Consider the following 20,214-nt stretch of genomic DNA (forward strand, 5'->3'; position numbering starts at 1 on the left):
CATAAACACGAAATATCCCACAAAAACCTGTTCACTCAAAAAAGAACTCATTTTGAATGAATTACCCCCAGTTCCTTGATTCATTTTGAATGAATTGCTATAGGCCTACTACTATAAATCACCTGAATTGTGGTAAGGCAAGAACACAATTCTGCAAAGTGTTTTTATGTACTCAATCAATGATGGTATTTGGTTCATTTTTATCCAAAAAGTCTTTCGTAGTGCAGATTTAAAGTCAAGAACTGTGCTAATAAACCTCAAATATAAGATCATATGACAATGAGAGTAGAAATGTAGATCAGAGACAAATGTAAAGTGTAGCAATGTCTTTATGGGTGAAGCATTTTCCTCTACATACAATATTTCTTTTAACACAATGAGTTAATTTTGTCAGACAAAGAGAGAGAGAGAGAGATGCGAAAAGAACAGATAGAGCAAATATGCAATCTAGAAATATCACACAGTAGTTTCAATATTTTCAATAATCTCCACAATGGATTTGGAAGGGGACAGTAGTGTGCATTCATCCTGTTCCCATAGACTTCCCGGACTAGAGTGTCCATCTGTGCTAAGTTCATCCTCTTCCTCAGACTCTTCCTCACAGGACTCCAGATAATGTCCTCCCAAAGCATTGATCCCTGAGTCCTCGGAGCTGGAGGGCGAAGAGCAGTGGCCCATTTTTGGTCCTTTAACAGTCTCCTCAACTGTTTGCTTGTCTTTAGTGTGCTGTTTCTGTGCTATCAGACAAGCAGGCTTTATCTGAGGTGGGCTAATAGGGGCCTCCATGTGAACTGGAGGCCGCTGAACGTAGCACATCTTGCCGTTGATGCGTTTGACAATGTAATCATCGATAAACAGTTCGGCAATGTTGCAGTATTTTGGGGACTCGGGACAAGGCGGTGGCAGGAAACAGGGGGAGATGCGGAGGAAGCGTTCAGTCAGAGAGATGGACAGATCAATGGTGTCAGTGCAGTCAGATGGAGCAACCGGCACAGGTGTGCTGGGTAGCTGAGCGACATTGGTCATGGGCTGGTACACATATTTACCTGGACAGACAGAGTAAAAGGAGATCATTACCTGAATATCTATCAGAAAGCACATACTAATTTGTGTTCTAAAATTGTATTACATCAACAAGACTGAAGCAAGCAGTACAACCTGGTCTCATAGGAGAGACATACCCGTGGGCACGTTTTCGCGAGACACAAAATTACATACCGACGAGTACGTCTCGCTGCAGTTTCCGACAGAAACGAACGCTAGAGGCCGGTAAAACGCGGATAAGCGCTTTTGCTCATTTTCACACACGGTTTCGATGACGGCTGGGGTCGGATTATGGATTCGTAAAGACTCGTTTTGGCGTCTCCTCACGCAATATCATGTTACGACTTCAAAACGCATCTGACCAGAGTGCCCGATTTGTAAACGAACGTACTTTGGACTTTCCGGCTCTACGCTTTTCGCTTTTTTTGGCCGTAACCAAGCTTGCTCGGTAGTTCAGCCGATACGGAGTTGGACTTGCGGCGAGGAGTCGACTCCCCCTGCCTGGGTACGAATCCCGTGAAAGGCGACTGACGGCAAAAAAAAAAGAGAGCTCAAAGAGAGATCTAAACGAGCTGAAAAACGGCACACGATCGTGGACGCTTCTTACATCACGTTCAGGTAGGTTTAGGCGTAGTGTCAGTGGGAAGTTATTTTAAAACAAAACGGAGCGCAAATGTCAAATCGAGAACTGCGGCGATTCGTCTAAAAAGCAACGTCATAAAAACGTACCGCATTCACCCTATTATCTGCTCCGGCAAAAAAAAAAAAAACCACGCTTTTAGTGCCACTCAGTGGACATTTCAGAGCGAAACTGCAGCGATATGTACTCATTGGTACGTATTTCGCGACTCGCGAAAACGTGCCCACAGGTACGTTTTCGTCATGACACCAGGTTGAAGTAGTAAATTCAAATTAAGGCTTTGAGAATATTTAGGTAGCAAAACTTTAAGTATAACTGAAACAAAAAAAAAAGGAGATATGCATTGCATTAAAACTCACAGGTTGCTTCATTATGTTCAGTCTCTTGCAGTGCACTGCAGTATTAATGCCAGCCTCTGGTCTGAAAGTCATCATCATTTACAAATAAATCTATTTTGTTTTCATTAAAGCACACATATTAGTATCTCACATGGAGACAGTTATCAAAAAAACCTGTGGCGTCTATCTACATGCTAATGAAAACTACTACCACACACCAGTTTAGTTCATCTTTGGATTTGCAGTCAGAAAAGAGAGACCAAAAATATAAAATAGTCAAGTGTAATTCACTGAAACATATTTCATTACATAATAAAAATAAACCTGTGCACATAATGAGAGATAAAAAAGGAATCATCCAAATAGAAGGTTATGCTGTAATCCACTGAGGTTGTATTACAGTGCAGTAATACTACTTTCATAGAATTAATTAATGCTTATTCTACACATTGTAGCATTTCATATTTTTTTATCATAGTTCATGTTAGTCAATGTTTCTTGCCCCCAAAAGAGTTTTGCATGATCATTTTCCACCCTTCGTTTGACCCTGTTACTGTAGCTTTAATTCTTCTCTCTCTCTCTCTCTCTCTCTCTCTCTCTCTATATATATATATATATATATATATATATATATGAAATGAGTAACAGCACCACTGCCAAGATGAATCACTAATAATCAAATACTGTATGTGAAATAAATTATTAATCTGTTGGCTGTATGGCTGTTAATTATAAAATCCAATCAACATGAAATACAAAAATAGCAGTAAATAATGTACATATATCATATCATATATTACATCATATAATAGAATAAACGCTCCACAATACATCTTAATGGAATCTCAGTTCCAAACTTTGGAGTTGGGAGTGTTTTCTTCACATTTTAAAGGGATAGTACATGTAGGTCACCAAATACTACTTAATATTAGCTACACGTTTAACAACATGCACTGTAATACAGAACTAATCTGACAGCTATAGGTCACTATAGTGTCTGTGGACATACCAAACCAGCTAGGTGGGCCGTAAATAGAATATAATGAAATATGCCACATGTGAGATATCAAATAAAAACGTTTTCAAGGTTGTACAGATAATAAGACGAATGTTTTATCTGTTTTATTTTATAAATATGTTTAAATAAAATTCATGACATGGGCATTTCTGACCCCACATTTTAAACATATTTGCTTTTCTTCATGCCATTTTATCCCTGAATCCCCCACGTGAATGTGCTCATGGCTTTGGTGTCAATAATATGATGATTTCTGAATAACTCTTCTCTGCAGCTTTGTTAAAACACTATATTTCAAAATAAAAAAAAATCATACATTTAAATCATACTGTAAATATTATTGATTAGAATTTGAGAGAACCTAATCAAAATTTTGATCAAGGAATATTTTTTATTTTTATTTTTATTTTTTGTCCTATTTGTCATTCCTATTTGACCTCACTTTGTTGAAACAATGTCAAAATTCAGCTTTGTTAAAAAACTGTCAAAATGAAAAGTCCAGAGAGGGTGGGAGAGGCAGTATAGCATTCAACTCATTTCCGTCTCGTTCCACACATCTGGCAGAATGCAGCCGGGGTGTGATCAGGACATCTATGACAACACTAATCCCTTGTTATAAGGCCCAGATCCACATCCACTCACTCGCTCATGGCCTTTGACAGTAAGTCTCTTGTCTCATATCTCTCTGTCTAAGGTTCTCACATGCACACCCTCCGTCTGCCTCTTTCTCAAAAGCATCCCCTGAATTATACAGGAGTCAGCTCTACAGAGATAAAATATGACAGCAGCCCCATCCATGCTTTCCCAGAACGGATTTATACAGGACACTTGAGAATGCATAAGACAACAACTGTCAAATATCTTGTGATTGGTGCTGTAAAGATGACTATTCCATGTTTTAACTAACTAAAAGTGACACTACTAACTAAAGTGAATTTTAAGCATCAAGTAAAAAAGTTAAATGACTCTCTCATATCAAGCATTGGGGCGTTTGATTCATTTTAGTGAATAGATTAATTTAAATTCAAACCATTCAAAAACATATTTGGGCAGCATTTTATATCCTCGTTTGTACTGATATACAAAATAATAATATATACTGCAATAATTTAAAGAAATAATACAATATCTGCAGTAGTGTAATGAAACAGATACTACTAATACTACTACTAAAGCAGTATATTATTAATACAAAAAAATTATAAATAACTGGACATATAAATATGGACATTTCTACAAGTAATTGAAGTTCTATAAGCAAACAATTACTGCAGCCCTGAGATTTGATATGATTTCTGTAATAAATTCGGTGGAACTTAATAAACATATCTGGCCAAGAAAAGCAAAGACAACAAAAAGAAATACAAAAGCAAAACAAACTCATTACATTCTAATGAGATTCCAAACATGTCCTGTGAAGAGAGCGAATGAAGCAAATTGCAGGCGGTACCGACTATCTCAACTGAGCGGAACACAATTATTTCACTGCACTTTTCTCATGTGCAATCAACAATAGAGGTTCCACTTGTACGGTTTGGAATTCATTTACAGACTTCTGTCGGTTCTTTGTTTTATAAATCTGTTGGACAAGGACCGGATCTCCAAGCCAGAACAGAGCTCAGAGAGGAAATCAAAGTTTGACAGCTGGAGCTGCGGGCACAGAGCCAAAAACAGGAGGCTTCCTTCTCCAACGTTTCACACATGGCCACATAACATCACTAAGCAGCACGTACACGCCTGGAGTGCAGATGCCGCTCTCACAGCTTCTGCTCTCTCACCACAGCCCTGGATTTGCTCAGAGTATGACTGGATACTGTCAAACCCAAACACAGCACAGAAAAGCTGTCTGTATCATATGCAGTGTGGTGCTGTGCGGGAGCAATATTAATAAATCATCACAATGTACACCATAACACAGCGGCGTCCTACTGGGGCTCTCATTGCACCATAAGAAGAGGTAAGACAACAACACAATAAAGAACAGAAACTGAATTTTGGGGATATTTTTTTACTTAGCAATTCCCATTCAGTGGGGTCAGTTAGATTTTTTTTTTTAAATGTTTTTACAAGAAATCTCTGATGCTCAACAAGGCTGAATTTATTTGATCAAAAATATTATTATAATTCAACATAACAGTTCTCTATTTGAAAATATAATTTATTCCTCTAATGGTAAAGCTGAATTTTCAGCTTCATTACTACAGTCTTCTAATTATATGCTGCTTTCCTGCACAAGAAAACATTTTTATTATTATTATAAATGTTTTTTTGAAAACCGTGATGGGGAAACTGAAATACTTTTTTTTTTTATTTGCAAAAACGTAAGTTACTGTTACCTTTGATCAAATTTAAGCATCCTTGCTAAATAAAAGTGTCAATTTATTTCTTTCAAGAAAAAAAAAAAAAATACTATGGAAGTCAATGGGGTCCATCAACTGTTTGGTTATCAACATTCTTCAAAATATCTTCTATTGTGTTCAGTTGAAGAAAGAAATTCATACAGGTTTGGAACAACTTGAAGGTGACTAAATGATGACAGAATTTTCATTTTTGGGTGAACTATCCCTTTAAGTGTTCATCTAATGCAAAAGATCTGTAGATCTATCATGAAAGTGCTTCCCCTGATAATGAGCCACGCATCGAATCATGAATAACAGTCACAATTTGTGCTAGGTGTCATTTTAGTCTTAGTTCATACAGTTGCGCACCAAAGCTCCAGGATTTCCAGCCATGAATTATTCAACAGATCCAGTATACTAAACAATACATATCAGGGTGAGCATGTTGTGTTTGTAATTTGATGGTACATTTAGTGCTTCTCACAAAGGAGCACCATTTGGCAGTTCTCACAGGGCAAGTGTGCTGGCTGATAAACCAAAAGCATGCATTAACATAATCATCTTTCTCTATTGCAATAATGGCAGATTATAGCTGTCATCATGTGCACAAACTGATAAAGGACATACACAAATAAAAAATAAATGAAAAACACTGAGTGTCTCCCACTATCCTACAATCCAAATTCATTATTTTGCAAGTTCATATCTCACAATGTGGATGCATGAAATCATACAAATTATAAAACTGCATGCAAATGATGAACTGCATTTGTAGACCAGTATTACATTAGAATTTATGTTGATTACAGACATGCTTTTGTTTAGATAGATAGATAGATAGATAGATAGATAGATAGATAGATAGATAGATAGATAGATAGATAGATAGATAGATAGATAGATAGATAGATCTGATCTGGAAAAGAATGGGATTAATCGAAAATATAGAGGAAATCAAAAAACTACTGTGATGCCCATTGAGGATAATATTCATTTATTATTTGATGGCTGAACTCAATAAAGTTCAGTTCCCATGCTAGAAGTGTCATGAGAGGGTATTAAATACGGTTTGATCTGTTCACACAGTTCTAAAGGGCTCTGACATTTACCTCCCTTAAACACAATGGAAGCTTTTACAATCACTCAGGACCTGAACTCAGTCAGAGTGACGTGAACTAGAGGAAGTGAACATCCTGCTAAAGGAGCAAGAGCAGACGCTTCCTGTGTGTATATGCAGATGACCGGTGGATTTAGGGTAATGTCCAGATAACGACTGGAGAATATAGAGGTGACGCCAAGGTTCAGGAAGGGTAATGTCTGCTTTGATAAAGTCAGCTATAGAGGTCTCTCACAGTGGATTTGCTGGTGAGATCTACACATCTTGCTTACTAAGAAATTCTCAAGCTTGTGCTCAGGTACAACTGAAGCCATATAATGCTGAAAAAGCATCCAGGTGACACCAGACAGCAGTTTCTGATGACAACACAAGCTCATAAATGATACCAAAACAGCTGTGACAATAAATAAGAAAAACAGGTTGCGTGATCTTACACACAATGCATAGTGTTGTTCAAATAAATGTCATATTTGAAACCCTACACTCTTAGAAAAAAAAGGTTCAGTGTGGTTCTATATTGATCCCAAGGGTTCTTGATTTAATTTTAAAGAACGCTTTATGCCAAAAAGGTTCTATATAAGGAGAAATGTCTTGAAAGTTTATGTAATACTTTCATGTTTAATAGGTTATTTAGATTTTTTTAGTGACAAAGTATGTTTACAAGCTGTTTAATTCATAAAATTTAACTAAAATGAACAATGAATTAAAACAAAATTAAGACTAAATCCATAAAATGGTCCCATGATGGTAAGGATATATACTGTATACTGATACTGTCCTAGATATCCTAGAAAACATTCCAGGATTTTTCACCATATACTGGACTTCAACGGCTACCAAACGGTTGAAGGTCTAAATGTCAGTTTCAGTGCAGCTTCAAAGTGTTCTACACCAGTGGTTCCCAAACCTGTCCTGGAGGACCCACAGCCCTGCACATTTTCCATGTCTCCCTATTTCTGACACACCCATTTCAGGTCTTGCTGTCTCTACTAATGAGCACATGAGTTGAATCAGGTGTGATATATGAGGGAAACATACAAAATGTGCAGGGTTGGGGGTCCTCCAGGGAACCACTGTTCTACACGATCCCAGACGAGGAATAAGGGTCTTGTCTAGCAAAACGTTATTTTCTAAAAAACAAAACAAAACGTAGGCATAAGTACTGAGGACGTGTTTACAAAGCGAAGCCTTTTAAAAAAAAAACAAAAAAAAAAACACGTTGGACGACTTTGAAGTTGGAGGAGAAAATGAGTTTTTCGCCCTACCGCGTACTTACGCCTACATCAGCTAGTGCAAGACAAGCATTTGTGGTTAAAAAGTATATAATTATTTATTTATTTTTTAGAAAATGACCGATCGTTTCACTAGACATGACCCTTATTCCTCGTCTGGAATCGTGTAGAGCCCTTTGAAGCTGCACTGAAACTGCAATTTTGACCTTCAACCCGTTGGTAGCCGTTGAAGTCCACTATATGGAGAAAAATCCTGGAATGTTTTCCTCAAAAACCTTAATTTCTTTTCGACTGAAGAAAGAACGACATAAACATCTTGGATGACATGGGGGTGAGTAAATCAGGAAATTTGAATTCTGAAGTGAAACTAATCCTTTAAGGTTTTATATAGAACCTTTTCTTCTAAGAGTGTAGATTCATATAAATAGTAAAGAAAATGAAAAATTATGCATGTATTTACTACATAACCTTTTTTCTCTTGCAAGATGATCAAGAGTAGACATATTTTCTGCTATATTGAATATGTGGGCAGTGATCTTAAATCATACTGTAAGCTGCACTATTGCGTGAAGTGAATGACACTTTGTACCGCTTCTCATTTTAGAGTAGTGCACACTTACTGAAGTGTCACATAGTGTATTTAGAATAGAATAGAATAGAATAGAATAGAATGTATCTGCATGTTGGAAGTTGACCTCTTACAGTGACACCAGCCTAAATGGCAGCACCAGTGCAGTTTGAAACACTTTCCGTGGCTGTGTGTTGCGCAGATGGACAGTCCATCACAGGGGAGAAAGTCCGGTCTGCCTGCACAGCTTTTGGCCAGAGCTTGAGCTTCATCTAACTTATCACTCTTCAAAGCCTTCTGCACTCCGGTGTAAGCCATGGTTACTGTAAGAGAAGAGTCATGCAATGAAGATACACTGTCAACCAGAGGGTCACCTATTGATTTAAGATACATTACAAATAGGAAGGTTTTAGTCTCAAATAATAATAAGTGTTAGAGGACTTTACGGTATATGACAGGTTTTTAATGATAGATTTGATATAGTATTATATAATATTATCATGTAATACATTAAAAATCAATGATGAACAGCAGAGTGTACTGTCAAATAATACGAACTATAAAAGTATTTGGAGTTTGGATTTGCCTACCTTATTCAGGTTTGACCACTTACAGCTGATGATATCCTTCCATCACACATCTGCATTAAACTTCCCACAACATCTGCATTAAGATCCCTGTTGTCGTACTGAACATTTTTTTTTCCACATTAAACTGATATGGCTTTCGATGAGGATAATCCTTCATAGGTTTCCAGAGAAATATCAATAGAACTGAGTTAAAATATCTGCCAGATCCGTATTGAGGAACAGTCATCAATGTAAGGGGTCCTAGAGCGTTCGCTATTTAAAGAGGAATAAAAGGTCAGCAAAGCAGCGCAGATTGAAACTTATGCGAAACATGAGCCCGGCGGCGCGTCAGCTCCTCGTGCTGCAGTCGCAGTGGATGCTGCTGCGGGACTGAGCGCTGCTCGCACACCGATGGAAAATATACTGCAAACAGCTGCTGGGACAACACTTGACCAGCAGACGGCGCTCAGAGTCATTACAAAGGGTCACAATTTTATTGTAAGGAACATAATGAAACCCTTCAGAAAGATTTTCTAAAAAATATTCTTTATTTTTTCATTATTCATTAAAAATATTAATTATTCATTTTTGTTAATTTGACTACTTTTCTTTATAGGTAATTATTATTATTATTATTATTTCATTTGGTCTTCATAGTTTGATTCATACACCATCTTGGTCATAGTTCAAAAGCATGAGCACAGGGGTTTAGTGGCGTTTAATTAAACAGCCTCAAACATATTTGGGTAGCAGCACAGAAGCAATAGCAATTAACTTATCCCTTGCAGCAAAGCACAAATCACATTGTACACACTACACCTAACAGACCAGCTATTCCACATAGATCATCAAAGCCAAATTAATTAAAAGTTTTCCTCAAACTGAATGCACAGCCTTATAAATAATAAAACACATATAAATAAATAGGTAATTCATAATCTATACACTACTGCTTAAAAGTATGGGCAATTACATTGTTTTTGTATTTTTTTTATGCTAGGATGCATTAAATTGATCAAAAGTGACACATTTCTTCTCATCAAAGAATCCTAAAATAAACAATCATGGTTCCACCAAAATATTAAGCAGTTTTCAGCATTGATAATAATAAGAAATGTTTCTTGAGCAGCAAATCAGCATATTAGAATGATTTCTGAAGGATCATGTGACACTGAAGACTGGAATAATGGCAACAGTGGGGCTTGAAACAAGAGCTGTGCAAAAATGAAACAAGGTAATAAGTCAAGTCACCTTTATTTATATGGCGCTTTTTACAATGTAGATCGTGTCAAAGCAGCTTTACATTGATAACTGGTACATAATTTTGGCTTAATAGTGTCAATGCAGGCAGACCAAAGCACTGTTGAATATCAAATGTCAAGTCAAATGTCAAGTGTCCCCAACTAAGCAAGCCAAAGGCGACAGCAGCAAGGAACCCAAACTCCAACAGGTGACATCAGGTGGCAAACAAGTGGCAAATAGGTGCTAAAATGGAGAAAAAAAACCTTGGGAGAAACCAGGCTTAGTCGGGGGGGCAGTTCTCCTCTGGCGAACAGTGCTTTGTTACGACTCAGGTTGCTATCACATTACTAACAGGAAGTCACAACTACCATCCTTTCTGCCAAAAAATAGATGTCTGCTTCTAAGGAATGCAAAAATACAAGGAAATTAAAACTTATTCAAGGAGAAATAATGAGACATGGATAAGAGTTGAAAAAGTCAGTTCTTTATTATGTAATTTATAAAATGTTTTATGCAATTTTAGATAAAATAAACATATTTGGCATGTTGTGCATGGTGCTCTTAGAGATGGCTGTGCATTGTTTTGATATGCTCTCTCCATTTTTGGACAGGAGGACTGCCACAAGCCACAAGTTTTTTCAGAAGAGGACTGGGCTCCAAATGAGGCACATCAGGATGGGCTTGGTGGTAATGCTCCAACCTCTCCAGGACTCTTTGCAGGCCCACCATGCTGGCGTAGAACATGGGCCCACCTCGGTGCCTTGGAAAGCCATAACCGAACAGATAGATGACATCAATATCCTCCGGTTGGGCAGCTATGCCATCCTCCAGAATACGAAAGCCCTCGTTGGCCAGTGCAAAAAGGCATCGCTCAATTATTTCCTGATCTGTAATATTGCGCGGCTTAATGCCGTACCTGCTCCGGTACGTCTCAAGGAGGTTCTGGATCAGTGGGTCGGGTTTTGCGTTTGTACCCCCAGGTTTGTCGTACACGTACCAGCCACGACCTGTCTTCTGGCCAAACCTGCCTTGCTCACAGACCATGTCTGGAATGGGGCAGTACTTACGCCCTTGGCGCCTACGTGGGGGATTTTTTGGGTCAACATCAGGCCCGGTCAACCCAGATTCCTTACGGACTCTCCAACCAACATCAAGGCCTGCAAGGTCAGACATCCTAAAGACTCCCATTGCGAAACCAAAGTCCTCCAGAGCCTTGTCGATTTGTTCAGGTGTGGCCCCCTCCTCCAGCAGGAAGGAGGCTTGATCAGAGTAAGGCTTCAGCATGCGGTTTCCAACAAAACCAGGGCAGTTTCCAACTGCAACACTCACCTTTCCCATCCTCTTCCCAAGGCTCATCGCTGTAGCGACGGTTTCGCTTGAGGAACGAGGCCCACAGACGACTTCTAGGAGCTTCATGACATGTGCCGGTGAGAAGAAGTGCATCCCAATCACCAGCTGCGGTCTGTCCGTCACACCGGCCAACGCATCCACATCCAGACCAGAGGTGTTGGTGCAGAGTAGAGTGGCTGGTCTACACACCTTGGACAACTCTCGGAAAACACTCTTCTTAAGTGCCATGTCTTCAAAGACTGCTTCGATAACAAGGTCCACATCCTTCAGGTCCTGTAAGCTGAGGGTGAATTTGAGGAGATTGAGAGAGGCACTCACTCCCCGTCTTTTGGCATCTCTCTCAAGCATGCCAATCACCATCTGCCTGCCAGTCTCCAAGAGTTTCTTGTCTGACTCGACAGCAATGACAGGAATTCCCACACGTGCCAGAGACACAGCAATGCCCCTTCCCATAGTGCCCAGACCTAAAAGGGTGACAAATTAATGGTCAATACAGAGTAAAACAAAACCATCAATTTAAAACAACATAGGTACAATTAGACTTGTTAATTGGCAGATGGTGAAACTGAGCAGAGCACAAAACTGTGCCAAATTTCTATGCATGATGGTTTGCACACTGCCAGCATCCTTCCTCTATGATAACAGAATATCTCTGCTTGTCTCAGACATCAAGCAAACAGATGGTTTAACACTGCTGAAAAACAACATTGGCACACTAACAACATATAAGTGTGCTGTCCAAGATGAGAATATTATACAGAAATATTTAATTTTTAAATTAACATTTTTTTTTAATTAATATATTCTTGTTGTTCAGCAGAGAGAGAATGACATTAGCAATGGATTCAGTTCCCAGGGAACACACAAACAATTCCAAGGTCATGGGTTTGAATCCCAAGCAAAGCAAGAACTGATCAAATGTAAATGTGCATCTTGAATGCAACGCAAGTAGCTTTGAATAAAATAAGTCTGCCAAATGCATAAATGTAAATGTAATACTTATAATTGATTTTATTTTTACTCAATTCACAAAAATGTTTTAATAGTTTTAGTTTTAGTTAATCCTGCTACCATCCCCAGGTCTTCTTTGTGCACATAAAGACATTCTCTCTGGGTACCTATGACGGCTGCACTCCGGATCTCTCTGGGTTTGGTGTCATTCCATTGCGCTCCACTAGGTAGAGTCCATTTCCCAGCAGTCCTCTCAGCAAAGAAGCAGTACTGAAGAGCCCGGGCCTGGCCAGAGTGGAAAAGAGTGGCCATCAGTTCACTCTCCCGCTTTATTCCCTGGCTGTAAGGCATTGTAGCAGCTGCCCGCACTGCCTGAACACAAGCCAAAGGGGCCATCACTCCCCGAGCCTTCTTTTGAATCTGCATAGTGACCGCTTCTAATAGGGCATCCAGATTTGGAGGGCAGGGTGTGGTCCGCGAGCTCAGTCTTCGGGAAGACAGCGGTTTGGCTGTAAAACATAAAGGATATGATATCAAAATAGGTATTTCTAAGTGGACAGTTTTGAACCTGGCGTAGTTATTATAGTCGTTTTATAACAAACAAGAGAATTACTCTGAATCAGTTGAATTTGCACAAAAATTATATAGTAATGGAACCGTTAACAAGATATTCCACAATATGGTAATCAGTTTCTAAAAAATTTTGGATTATTGAAAGTTCAAGTGTGTAATCATAGCACTCAAAGCACACAAACACTAGACCTGACTTGAGTCATATTCTGTGCTTATCTCTTTATCTCTGCTGGCATACACCTAGGCACACAAACACACACACACACACACACACACACACACACACACACACACACATATTGGGTTTCCATATTTTATGGGGACATTCCATAGACATAATAGTTCTGTACTAACTGCATATTATATCCCCCTACACTACCCCTTACCCCTAAACCTACCCATCACAGAAATCTTTCTGCTATTTTAGACTTTCAAAATGCATCATTCTGTGTGATTTATATGGTTTTTTCCTCATGAGGCAAAACCAAATGTCCTCGCAAGGTCAAAATTGACTGGTATTTCTATACTTGTGGGGACATTTGGTCCCCATAACGTAGGGCATACCAGGACCACACACACAAATATTCTTGTACATCTATCTTTGTGAGGACATTCATTGACACAATGCAATGATCTCTAGCTCCTTACCCTAACCTTACCCATCACAACTAAGTGCCTAACCCGAACCCTTACCCTAAACCTACCCTTAACCTAATCACAACCTTATCCCTAAAACTAAGCCTTGACCCTCAAACTGGCCTTTAAAGGGGTGTCAGAGAGTGAGGACCAGCCAAAATGTCTTCACTTTACACTCTTTGATCTCACTCCGATGGTCTAAAACTCAAACCAGTCCTCACAAAGACACACACATAACACAGCCCATCAAAACTGCATTTTTTAATTTATTCAGAGGTTCTAGCATTTGACTTCCTGCCTCACTAAAAGGATTACGCAGGGCGGTACCTGATTCAATATAGATTCTAACTGCATTAGATTCATCTTTCTCTCTGGAATCTGGGTCACTCTGATGAGCCTTAAAGGGCCAGCAGGACCAGAAACCAACAGCTCTATCTGTTTTCTGCACTGTCCTGTTTTGAGCAACCAATAGAACATATATTGACAGGAATAAGCATTTCAAAACAGTGTTGTATCTTTCAAGTAACACATAGAAACACGAGTGTCTGGTTTGATGTCTAGTGTACTGTGCTATGGTGCATAATACAGATGTTGCTGTGGTTAATCTGTGATGCTGTGGGCAGGACTTGAATCACTAATGCTGTGATTTATTGTGAGTAAGCAGGGATGGGTCAGATCCTGATAGGTGCATGTGGCAGATGTTTCAGCAACTGGAAAACAAGATAAATCTCTGTAGCTATGAATGCAGAGAATGAGATTCTATAAAAAAAGTGTTGGGCGAGTATAAGTGTGGCACTTTTTGTGTTTACTTTTTACATGATGTTCTGTTAAATTAGTAAATTAATAAAATAAAGCAAACACATAACAATCTTGGTTCCGCAAGTATTTTTCCCATTCATTGTAAAAAGGGATAAATTCTTAAAACAAATTCTTCAGGTAAAGAGTTGTAAACTAAACAAACCAGCTACAAGATTAATCACAATATTTCAATATTTGATTTGAGGTAAATAAAAAAATTACTAAATAAATAATCAGAAATCAGAAAAAAAGACATTAATAAAACTTAAATTAATTTACAAGTAAATTAACAACTCAACCAATGAAGCACCGTTCAACAACGTTCCTAAATCAAAAGCAATAATACAATATAAAACTACTGAGTTACAATATAGTCATTATGAAGTATAAATTATTTGCAAAACATTCATATGTTACCATTCAAAAGTGTGATGTCAGTAAGGTTGCATTTATTTCATCAATAGCATAGTAAAAACAGTAATATTGTGAAATAATATCAAAAATTTAAAACAACTGGTTTCTGTTTTAATATATTTTTAAATGTTATTTACACTATCCTTCAGAAATCATTCTAACGTGCGAATTTGCTAAACATTTCTTCTTCTTATTATTATTATTAAAAACAATGTAAAAGTCTTTACTGTCACTTTTGAACAGTACACACACACACACAAAGGTTTGTTTTGCTGTCAGTGAGGACTCTCCATAGACGTAATGGTTTTTATACTGTACAAACTGTACATTCTATCCCCCTACACTAACCCTACCCCTAAACCTAACATTTTTACATTTTTAATAAAACATTGTTTAGTATGTTTTTAAAGCTATTTTAAATATGAGGACTCATGAAATGTCCTCATATTTCATGTTTACGTCGTAATACCAGTGTAATATCCATGTCATTATACAAATTTGTGTCCTCATAAATCACAAAAACAAGCACACACACACACACACACACACACACACACACAGAGAGAGAGAGATAAATGCTTTATTAGAGTGGGAGGTCTCTGCTGAGCTCTATCAATGGAGAAAATTAATGGGATTTTTACCTCTGAGACCCTACTGTCTCACAATAGATATTAGGATCTATCGCATACTTGATGTTTATCATCCAGATTAATTCTCAGCCATTCTCTTTAAACATATTCTGCGTGTTCACATTTTGAGATCAACCTGTTTACATTCTGACAGATTTGACTGATTTGGACCATTTCCAATTTACCATTAGTCAGTAAATCAGGCACATTTGGCTGTTATCCACCATACCTGTGCCACGTCTGCTCCTCAGTTCCATTTAGTTGACTGTTGCAAGGATTTGGCGGGGTTGATCTTCGCTCAGCGTGTGATTATATTGAGAGCATTAGCTTTTGTGGCCAATCTTTAATCTCCCTCCAGAGCTTATCCTGACTCTAGATGAACCCTGATCTCTCCGTAAGAGTGTCACTCACAACATTCACATTACAAGAGATCTGGCTCCCTCACTCTCAATGTGAATTTGTGGTCTGTAGAGCTTAATAAACAGCCGCACTTACTGTAGACCTAGAAAAGCGGCAGAATTTGACAGAAATACTTCAGAGAGACCGGCAATCTTTTCAATGATTTAATTGCTCTCATATGATTTTTCATTACTGGAGGAAATGGGGGTCAAGCAGAAGGTGAGGAATTGGCATTCATTTTCCAGAAGCTGCAGAGGGAGTCTCTAATTATTTTTCAGAGAGAGCACGATTCAACACGCTCCAAGCGACAGTACAAAGATTTTTGACTTCACTTGTCCCGTATTTCTTTTTTTAAGACCGCTGTTCTGAAAGTTTAGTCCCTAAATATAATCATTAAAGGATTAGTTTACTTTCAAATTAAAATTAGTCCAAGTTTTACTCACCCTCAAGCTATCCTAGGTGTATATGACTTTCTTTTTTCTGATGAACACAATCAGAGAAATATTAATAAACATCCTGACGCATCCGAGCTTTATAATCAGTAAGTGTTACCAAATGAGTATGAGCTGAAGAAAGTGTCTCCATCCACATCCATCCATCATAAATATATTCAACACGGCTCCGGGAGGTTAATAAAGGCCTTCTGAAGCGAAGTGATGCATTTGTGTAAAAAAAAATAAAAAATACATATTTAACAAGTTATAAAGTAAAATATCTAGCTTCCACCAGACCGCCTTCCATATTCAAATTACGAAGAAAGTGTAAAACTCTCGCAGTTCAAAAAGTTTACGCTACGTCGTACGCCGTCCCTATCCAACTTACGCGACTTCCGTTTTTTCCGTAACTTGAATATGGAAGGCGGTTGGGTGGAAACTAGATATTTTACTCCATAACTTGTTAAAAATTGATATTTTTTTATTTTATTTTTTTACACGCTTCGGAAGGCCTTTATTAACACTCCAGAGCCGTGTGGAATATGTTTATGATGGATGGATGTGGATGGAGACACTCATACTCGTTTGGTAACGCTTACTGTCATTATAAAGCTCAGATGTGTCAGGATTTTTATTAATATTTCTCCAATTGTGTTCATCTGAAAGAAGAAGGTCATATACACCTAGGATGGCTTGAGGGTGAGTAAAGCTTGGGGTAATTTTCATTTGAAAGTGAACTAATCCTTTAACATTTTGCTTTTTTTTTTTAACTGATTCAAGCTAATATAAAGATATATCTTATCATAAAAGTAAATAAAATATCTGTATTAATCCTCAAGAACTGTTTTTTTTATAAAAACCAAAGCACTCATAAAACATGTCATTTGTTTAAATTGTTCTCCAATGCTCAGAGGGGTCACAATTAGTATTCTAATAATGTCTGTTCCTTTTCACTTCTTGAAAAATAGATCAAAAGCACAGAACGACTCTGAAACTCGTTGACAAGGATATGAAACATTAATACCGTTTGCTGTGACAAAGGATTTATCTGGTACGTCCCCCGACTCTGAAAGCCTGCCAAAGACTCTGCTTCCCTTTACTATTCAGTCTTTTAATATCCATATTTCTGCTTTGCAAGCTCATGCTGACATACCTAGGGCTCTCAGGGCAAACTCCACAGCCACCTCACAAGCATTCTGTTCTGTGACCTGGTCAACGATGCCCAGCTTCAGCGCCTCCTGGGCTGAGACATGGCGGCCTGCAATATGAAACAATATTTCTGCTGTTGGTAAAGGAGAATCTGAGCAATGTGGGGTGCTTTACGTGATTATTTTTCTGCTTAATATATTGTGACAATGGGTGAGGAAAATCCCATCATAACTGTAAAACAACTGAAATCTCATTGCTCAATTGTTAAAGGATTAGTTCACCCAGAAATTAAAATAAATTACTCACCCTCACAGAATTTCAATCCTGCATGCTGTTATTTTTTTCCAGAGGAAAACAAATTAGAATTTTTAATGAAAGCTCTTAAAAAAGAAGATATATGTGGTCATCATGAAATGTACAGAAAAAAAAAATCACTGCAAAAAGGTTGTGTTCCACCCAAAAAAATAAATAAATGAATAAAATAACAATGTATACGTTTGGAATAACACGAGGGTGGGTAAAAATGACACTATTTTCATTTCTGGATGAACTGTTGCTGTTGCTGAGGTCTGAACTGACCTCAGCTGAACTGAACAAAGACGATATTTTCTTTTTAGAACTGCTTCACAGCAGAATTGAACTCTGTTTGCATCACTGAATCATCATTTTTCTGTTTATCAATGTAAAGCGGCTTTGAAACAATCTCTATTGTATAAAGCACTATATAAATAAAGGTGATTTGACTTGCTACAAGCCCTAAAGAAAATCAATCAGAAACAATGTACAATGCTGACACCTGGTGGGAAAACTTTTATTTATTACTGAAAACAAAATGTTGCTTTTATTTTTATCATAAAGTACCTTGGATGATCAGATTAACTGTAGCACTTCCCACAGTGAAGAATTATTGAATTATTTATTAAGTCTCTTTGAAAATATCAGAGACAGCAGTTATTAAAATAGGGGCTCAGCTCAGGCATTTTTACCAAATCAGGAAATTCAGAAACAAACTCTTGACATATTTAAAGCACTTGCGGATGGGGGGGGGGGGGGGTCTGTTGGGGTGAAATGTGGGTGTGCCAATAGGCTAAGTGTATGATTTACCAGTGATGATTAGTTCTAGGGCAGCAGGAATGCCAATGAGCCTGGGAAGGCGCTGAGTTCCCCCAGCAGCTGGAAGGATGCCCAAAGTCACCTCTGGAAGTCCAAGACGTGCCTGGAACACATATTATACACTACATACTTAGTGCATAAACCACAAACAACAACCTTTCCCCTCTCTGATAAACTTCAAATATTGATATCAAAGTTCAGCGCATTAACTACTGACATAGCAGCACTAGTCTAGACAGTATTGCACGATATTCAAGCTAGATGTCAGTATGCATGTTCAGTAGTATAAAATGGTTTACCTTAAAGTGTGCAATACGGTAGTGACAGACTAGGGCTAATTCAAGGCCTCCACCTAGAGCCACTCCTTCTATGGCAGCGACCACAGGCTTCTCTCCTGCCTCTATGAGATCCAACAAGGGTACCAGAGGAGGTCCTCTCAAAGGCCCAGCAAACTCACGGATGTCTGCACCTGCAGAAAAATGCATTATCATCAGATGGTCTTATTACATAACTCAGACAAGCAATTCAATGAAAGACTTGTGCAACATGTGCCAGCATTTGTTTAACCTGAAAACTTTTTTTTTTTTTTTTTTTTTTTGGTGGATGTTTGTCTTTGATATTCTAACCTCCACAGAATCTTCCATTCTCTCCACAGATCACCACGGCCGTGACCTTTGGGTCACTCAGGGCTCGCTCCATGGTCTTTGCAATGCCATGACGCACTGCAGAACTAAGGAGAAAGAGCAGATGGACATGTGTGCACTATAATAATGCACTTTTCAAGTATACTTTGTATTTATCTATGTGGAAGATCACGTGCAACAATCTTATCATTTATAAAAGTTTTTTTTTTAACTATGCAAAAATTTGAATTATAACATTGTAGTACATAATAATAAGAAAATATATGTAAGATTCTATGAATTACTGTAGTTTGGTCACAGATGGATTGGAAAATATGAACATGCATTATTTTATTTGAGTAAAAAAATAACAAAAACAGGTTTTTACTCACCTTAAGGCATTGACTGGTGGGTTGGTAAGAGTGATCAGAGCAACTGATCGTTTAACAAGTTCATATCGCGCCATTGTGTTGAGCTGAACTGTGTTGTTTGTGTTGTGAGCTGAACGAACTTTGGAACTTGTCCCCAGCAAACTCAGTGCGTCAATGCAATCACACCCACCATGATTTATTATTTGACCGTGTCTTACATCTGCTACGTGTCTTCCATGACAATTATTTTTTGTGTGTGACAGTATAAACACATTGCTTTGCCAAAAAAGCTAAAGTTATTCAGATCACATCTGATCATCGCAGGAGACAACACTTCCATTCCCGGAAGCAAATTTACACGTTGTTCTACTACGGTCAAGGACAGGCTCATGAAAATTAATTTTGTGACGTGACGTCCATCCAATAGGCTGAAAGAAATACGCCACATACAAGTTTGGATTGTAAAAAAAAAAAAAAAAAAAAAAAAGGAAACTAAATGTGGTTTTGAGTGGAATTATGTATTTCTGATATATTTAAATATATATAATTTTAAATAATACTGTAATGTTTTTGTATAAAGACTTTTAGAACAGGCATAGTTAAATAAAATATTCAACTTTTCCAGAATTTGTTTCATTAAACTCTGGCATCTTTTTATTTTCAAAAA

General features: G+C 37.9%; 2 protein-coding genes across 2 annotated transcripts; both read right to left on the reverse strand.

Annotated features, from left to right (window-relative positions):
- Positions 1 to 311: 311 nt before the first annotated feature.
- On the reverse strand, positions 312 to 9,294 carry zgc:162707 (UPF0524 protein C3orf70 homolog B). Its single transcript, XM_048193269.1, has 3 exons — positions 8,887 to 9,294; positions 8,431 to 8,619; positions 312 to 1,046 (listed from the first exon to the last, which is right to left on the reverse strand). Exons 2-3 carry the CDS (start codon positions 8,612 to 8,614, stop codon positions 457 to 459), a joined length of 774 nt encoding a protein of 257 aa, XP_048049226.1. The 5' UTR covers positions 8,615 to 8,619; positions 8,887 to 9,294; the 3' UTR covers positions 312 to 456.
- A 1,275-nt stretch (positions 9,295 to 10,569) lies between these two features.
- Positions 10,570 to 19,936, reverse strand: ehhadh (enoyl-CoA, hydratase/3-hydroxyacyl CoA dehydrogenase). The gene is made up of 7 exons (XM_048193258.1): positions 19,569 to 19,936; positions 19,180 to 19,283; positions 18,853 to 19,022; positions 18,545 to 18,656; positions 17,445 to 17,549; positions 12,576 to 12,917; positions 10,570 to 11,921 (listed from the first exon to the last, which is right to left on the reverse strand). The coding sequence occupies exons 1-7, from the start codon at positions 19,640 to 19,642 to the stop codon at positions 10,669 to 10,671; spliced, it is 2,160 nt and encodes a 719-aa protein (XP_048049215.1). The 5' UTR covers positions 19,643 to 19,936; the 3' UTR covers positions 10,570 to 10,668.
- Between the last annotated feature and the right edge of the window lie 278 nt (positions 19,937 to 20,214).

This window comes from Megalobrama amblycephala, linkage group LG6, assembly GCF_018812025.1.
Source record: "Megalobrama amblycephala isolate DHTTF-2021 linkage group LG6, ASM1881202v1, whole genome shotgun sequence".
Taxonomy (NCBI): domain Eukaryota; kingdom Metazoa; phylum Chordata; class Actinopteri; order Cypriniformes; family Xenocyprididae; genus Megalobrama; species Megalobrama amblycephala.